Below are 6,548 nucleotides of genomic sequence, written 5' to 3' on the forward strand. Positions count from 1 at the left end.
CATTCGTAACCCCCCCCCTACTCCTTTCTATTTTTAACCCATTGAAAATACCCAACAGAGCCCAGCCCTAGAATACAGATAGCACGACAGAAGGAACAGACCAACATAATCAAACGACAAAAAGTACAATTTCGTCTCACATCTCCTCGAAAGCGCAATCGGGATGCATGACGAAAAGGACCTTTCCGTCAGTTTGCTGAGCGACATCGCCAGTGCCATCCATGAGACCAGACCCGGAGATACGCAGCAGAATTTTGTCCTATAAGAAGAAGTTTGTGAGTGCCTGAGAGGAATGGTAGATATTGCCAGAGTAAAGAGCGACTAACCTTGACCATGCGTTTCAAAACTTTGCCGGTCAACTCCCGCTCGCGCTCGTAATCTTCTTCGGTGTTGAGTTCACCCTCAATTTGTTCCAAGTACCAGAGTATAAGATCTTCTTGCTCGACACCTTCGCCCGAGTTCACCTCGTCCTCGTGTACGCGCCGGACGATCTGGTTCAGGATCTTGGCATACTTGTCGTAAGTGATCTTGGTCTTCTGGCGTTCCGGCTGGGCAGGAGCTTGAGCCGGCTCTGCGACATCGCGCATGGGACTGTCACCCTCGTGATCGCCATCGGCCATCTCCTGGTCTTCGTCAACGCCGTTGGCGCGAGGGGGCACATCATCTTCAATCTCGACATCGTCTTTCTCAACCGTGACGATACTTTGGCGGAGAAGATCGTATGCCTCGATGACGAACTTGGGAATGACCTCTTCGACACAGTTGGCCTTGGCGACAGCCTCGGACAACCGGATCAAAGACTCAAGCTGACGAACAGTGATACGGTAGGAAGAGCGGCCCACGCCGCCCTGGGCGTCATTGGAGCGCAACTCCTTATATTTCTCGACCAGCAGTGTCTTCGCTTCGTCAGTGAAGACGGGGCGGAATGTGCGCGCGAACCGGATGTAGCGCTGCAGTTGTTCTGTGCTCAGTTCGGGTTCAACAGCCTCATCGCGGTTCATGTGCACGTTGACAATGTGCTCGGCCAAACTGCGGTCAACAGACTCCTTGGGATCATCGCGAATAACAAAGAAAACATCGAAACGACTCATGATGGGAGCGCTGAAGTTCAAGTTGTTCCGAAGGGTTTGCTTTGGGTCGTAGCGACCATTGACGGGGTTGGCCGCAGCGAGAATTGATGCGCGAGCGTTGAGAGTAGTATGGATACCAGCCTTGGCAATAGAGATTGTCTGCTGTTCCATGGCTTCGTGAATAGCGACCTGGTCAGCGACATCCATCTTGTCGAATTCGTCAATGGCACAAATACCACCACCGTTCTATAAAGAAAAGGTCAGCAATGAATCCACACGGGATTGAAGCCCATTTTTGGAACATACCGCGAGCATCAGGGCACCAGCTTCAATAGTGAACTCCCCTGTCTCGGGATCCTTCACCACCGAAGCGGTCAAACCAGCCGCCGAAGAGGCTTTACCACTGGTGTACACTGCACGAGGGTGCAATGAGCAGACGTATCTGAGGAACCATGTCAGCAACCAATGTCGATGTGTGAAGCGCTCGCAAAACTCACTTCAAGAATTGACTCTTGCTGGTCGATGGATCACCAACAATGCAGATGTTGATGTCACCACGAAGTTTCAGGCTCTCGGATGATGTCGACTTGCCGACACCACCAATTAACTGCAGAAGCAGACCCTTCTTGATTTGACGATGACCCCAGATCATGGGCGCAATCGAATCCACAAGACGGGAGTAAATATATTCGGAGTGCACCAGTCGCTTGAGATCCTGGACTTCAGCCGGGGTGAGACTTTGCAGGAAAGCTTCTTGGGCTGAATCATCCCCAATTTCAGCCTCCTGGTTCTGGTTCAAGGAAGCCAGGATGTTATTTGACTGGCCACTCAGCTGCTGTTCCGGCTTCTGGCCAGGAGTCGTTGTGTCTGGGGTAACCATGCAAGAAAGGAAGGCCAAACGGTAAGTGAGATCGCGCACGCCCAGAGATTTCAATCCAGAGACTCCACTACCACCGACTTCGTTACCCCGGAAGGAATTGTTATCGCGGACGGCCTCGGGGCGCACACCGGGAAGACCCAATTGACTGACATCAGGAACGACAATCAGGGTACCCGTAAAGACGCAGCGTTCACCGGCCTTGGCGCGGTCAACCATCTCACCACGCAAGATGACATCCATTGTCCGTGGCATACTACCAGTCGGGATTTCATGCGACGATTCCTGGAGTTTGACTTTTTGCCAATCGACGAATGTACTTTTTCCGATATCCAGGCGCCATCCCACGCGGTTGCCGCAGGTGTTATTAGGGCACTCCGTTGGTTCCGTATATTTGAAAGTCTGCTCAACATTCGGGACCACAGTTTTGCAACCTTCGCAGATAAAAGTTCCCAACGACAATTCCGGTCTAACTTCTGAAGTTCTTGTGACGGTACCAGAGACGGAAAGCAATCTTCCGATCTGATTCGTCCGAAGTTGTCGCAGTCTGGAAACCAAAGGTAGATTGTAAAATGCAAGGGCAAACAATTTGTCAGTTTGCTGGTGGCGAGTCTTTTCGCGGATCTGCCGCTCGAGGTCGGGATTGTCTGAAACACCCGCATATGCCGAGGCAACCGAGGTACTGGCTCGCGAAGAAGCGCTGGCAGTCATTCGGTGGGAAACGAAATATTCTGGTTCGTACTTGGCGATGAGATTGTGAAGTCCCTTGGTGAGAAAGGGTTGGAATCGATAGTATTGGCCGGCAATGGCATCTGCCAAGACGGGATTGAGGATGTGTGTGAAATCAACGTAAAGAGTTGACAGCTCGAATTTTTTCATCCCCTTGATCTGAGCAATATAATACTTGTCACTAAGAAATTCTCCGGATGAAGGGGGCGCAGAAGATGAGGGTTCATCGATATATGACTCGAGCAGCTCTTCGAATGCCTGCTGGACTTTCTCTGCCGCCTCATCGACCACCGGCGGAGGGCCAGGGGCATATGGATTCCGCATACGGCTGATTGTCGAGCTTCCTGCTCCGACGACTTGGTCATCTGGGAAGGCATTCATATCACTCATAGGACCATTGCTCTCGGAGCGTCGGGAGCTGGGCAAATTGTCGGATCGGAGATTTTGATCACGAGAAGGCGCAGAGCCTAGCTCGGACTGGATCACGGCGTCGAAAAGGGAAGACATGACAAAGAACCGATGGCCTGAAGCTGGCCAGTGTTAAAACCAAAGGGTATGAAGCTCCCACGTCTTGAGGGGGAAAAAAGGGAAATGTGGAGAGACGGTATCGTAGACTCAATTTGCTATCTTAGTTTTTCGTGGGTCCTTCGCGGGTCTCCTTGGGCAACTTAGGCGCGACGCGAACGCGTTCTCGGAATAATAGTTGATCCTACACCGACGCGTTAAGTGGTTTCCTTATGTAACAGATTACGCTAACCCATACAGGCAATAGGTCCTCTTCATCTTCACTGCAAATAACATCTGCTTGGCGCCCCCACTACCGCTCATGTGAGGCGCACAAATGCTAACTAGCTCCCGAGTTTCCCGAGCTGGCCCAACCTCTGGTCTTTAAAACTCGAAACATGTTCATCTGATATATACCTATGAATCAAAGGTTCAATGGGGTAGTATGGACTTGAAAACTGCAATGCAGGCCAGTTTGGCCTATTTGGTCCGAATTACTTGTCAATCATAACATAAGAGTCATAAAGCAATACCCCTTTTCACTGGAGATATGTGACAAATAGGGAGATATGACCGTGAGCCCCTCAAACAGAAACCCACTTTAAATGATATATCCCAAATCCTTGGTACTTCACATCTCGGGAGTATACTCCGTAGCATGATCTATATTTGAAATGAAATGTTCCATACTCTTACTGTAAGTCTGAGATTTTTTGAAGCACAGAGTGGGACAGTGAACAAGTCAACAACGTAGTGCTAGATGTGATCTACCACGCATGTGTGCATATACTCAGTGGGCCATCTCGGAAATAATCAACTGCCAGTTTATCAATTGGGTAAATGGTTGATGCTTGGCGCTTATCTAAGAGCTTCTCCGCCGGACTTGAGCATCTGCATCCCATCAGTTCCCGTGGAATTATATTTCCCCTCGCGTTGTGTTGCCTCAGAAGTTAGACTATTCTGTGCTAGCGTGCTTTCCGCATCACCCTTTCCTCCGAACGGATTCTCCGTGACCCTCTGACACTATCATGACATAGAACTTGTATGTCTTGCGATGGTCTCTTCCATATCCCGAGTCCTTGGCTGGAGGAATCTTGGCGACTATCGGTTGGTTAAGCAGTCTTAACTGCTCTATTGTGTTTGACAAAAAGAATCTATTTTAAATTTTTTTCCCAGCTCGACATGTCTGAGAACGAACGACGGCTAGTATCGACACTGGCCAGGCCCAACGCTATCCCGCCGTTGGGCCCGTCTGACACGGATGCATCGGGTACGCCTCCCTGTCCGTCTTAACAAGCCAATCTTTCAACTTGTATGCAAAAATCGGCTAAAGCTTATCAAGCAGCACCATCTGCCTCTGGGCATGGCCCTCAAATGGCCAAACTTGGAAGGCGACGACGTGCCGCCAAGTCGACTAGCACACCTCCCAAGAACCAGCACTTCTACTTTGTTGATCAGAACTCGTCATCCAAAGAAAAGCGTGCGCATGTTATGCGCCACCATGTACAGGAAAAAAGGAAACAGCGCAAAATTTCGCGGTGGACATCCCCCACAGAGCAAATCCCAGGTTATACCACACATGTGGTGAAGAATGAGGCAGGAATTATCGAAAAGACACGACTGGAGTCGCCCCCTACATCTGCGCAAGACTCTCACAACGGAGAAAATTCGGTATGGGAATCACTTTCCTCTAATCAAGTCTCTAGGCTACAGCCAAGGCTAGCATATCTAGGTGTAGGCTTCGCTGCAAAGATGATGGGTCTAAATGCTAATATCACGGTGTGGCACAGCTAAAAATCAGATTCTCCAATTTGAAATCACAACCTCATACATCCGCGCTACCACACATTGGCTCGCCAGTCACCATGCTCGACGCTTCGCGAAGGGATCCGTTTGCTAGTCTCCCAATTGAGTACGACAGCCTAGATATTGAATTGGCTGATTATTGGAGGAATAAGTTGACGTACTGGTCCGGACAAAACCTTTACGTTAAAAATCAGATTTTCCGCACAGCTATGGGAAGCCCTCTTTCATTCAAGGCAGTAGTCCTATCATACTGCGCGCGGTGGAAAGCACAACTGTACGGCCTGTCCGACAGCACCGAAATCCAGCGTCATGTTGGCCAAGCTGCGAAACTTATCGATGACGCCATGTCAGGCTCGGTGCTGGTTAGAGCGGATGATCTTGCCATGGCCTTGGGTGGAATGGCCTTGCACGAAGGGCGCTTCGGGAGCAAGCAACTGGCCCACGTGTACGTTGACCGGGCGGTCCAGGTCATGCGACCGAGAACAGGAACCAACAGGCCCGTGGAAGTATTCATCCACTACGTCCGATACCTTATGATGCCAGAAGGCCCCGAGATCAGTTTGACTGAGCAGCAATGGCTGCTCACTTTTCTACACGGAGCCGAAGATCTCATGCGGCAACACAGCTCCCCCGAATACCTCCTCCATGCACCTCACAGACTCAAGGCTTTTGAGATGGAATGTCCTTTATTTTCCCTGCTGTCTAGTGGACCACGGCCCTCCCAGGTGCCGTATGAGTCACGTATCTATGTGGTCCGTGATGCACATACTCAAGAGGTCACCCGAACGGCGGCGCTCATTTATATTACGGCTGCACTGTGGGATTTCCAAGAGTCCCCAAATAAGACCGATCGGTTCCTTCACTTTTTATGTACCGTGGCCACACAGCATCACCTCGATCGGGATCCAGCTTGCGAAACCCTTCTGTGGTTACTGCTGGAGGAAGGACACGACTCCGATTTACAAGATCCCGAGCGTGGATGGTCCACTGGCGAGCTGCTCAAGGCACACAAACGGCTACGGCCGGACCTCCAGTTCCAGTTTAATGAGATTCTCATGAGTTTCTTAACTTTTCAGACACCTCTCCGTGGGGTCACTGCGTTTGAAGAGGAGCTTCGATATAGTGCACCCCGTTCTCAATGAAAATTCTGTAATTTTAACTCAGCATAGCTACTCTAGGCGGAATACAACCATGGTGTAAACACCAAAGCCAGGCACGAGTGGAATGTCTTGGCTGTCCTGAATGACCCGAGCATCGGGATAAGTCTAAGCGTCATTGAGTTCACCCCAGTGGAGACTACGGGAAAACCTTGGAAGCTCCAGGACTGGTTCCCCCCCGGTTCCAGATTTTCAGACCTATTGATATTCTCTCTGTTGTAGTACATCAACGTAATCAATGTAGAGGGAAAAAAAAGTTCCATGATTCTTCAGACGTTGCCACACCACTTGGCAGATCAGGTCTCTATGAGCCCCGAGCGCATGCGTAATGCCGAGGTATCTCCACAACAAAATTGTCCCGACGTACATGAGTGCTATCCGTCGGCGTTTCGCGTCGCCTCCATC

General features: G+C 50.4%; 2 protein-coding genes across 2 annotated transcripts; one reads left to right on the forward strand and one right to left on the reverse strand.

The window, feature by feature from the left end:
* Positions 1–136: 136 nt before the first annotated feature.
* On the reverse strand, positions 137–3,183 carry Pdw03_7805 (DNA replication licensing factor Mcm6, putative; the record flags this gene model as incomplete). Its single annotated transcript, XM_014677468.1, has 4 exons — positions 137–259; positions 327–1,316; positions 1,377–1,512; positions 1,568–3,183. The coding sequence occupies 4 exons, from the start codon at positions 3,181–3,183 to the stop codon at positions 137–139; spliced, it is 2,865 nt and encodes a 954-aa protein (XP_014532954.1).
* Positions 3,184–4,224: 1,041 nt separating this feature from the next.
* Positions 4,225–6,128, forward strand: Pdw03_7806 (uncharacterized protein; the record flags this gene model as incomplete). The annotated part of the gene is made up of 4 exons (XM_014677469.2): positions 4,225–4,287; positions 4,357–4,450; positions 4,526–4,851; positions 4,971–6,128. 4 exons carry the CDS (start codon positions 4,225–4,227, stop codon positions 6,126–6,128), a joined length of 1,641 nt encoding a protein of 546 aa, XP_014532955.2.
* Between the last annotated feature and the right edge of the window lie 420 nt (positions 6,129–6,548).

The sequence above is a fragment of the Penicillium digitatum genome, chromosome 3 (assembly GCF_016767815.1).
Source record: "Penicillium digitatum chromosome 3, complete sequence".
Classification (NCBI taxonomy): domain Eukaryota; kingdom Fungi; phylum Ascomycota; class Eurotiomycetes; order Eurotiales; family Aspergillaceae; genus Penicillium; species Penicillium digitatum.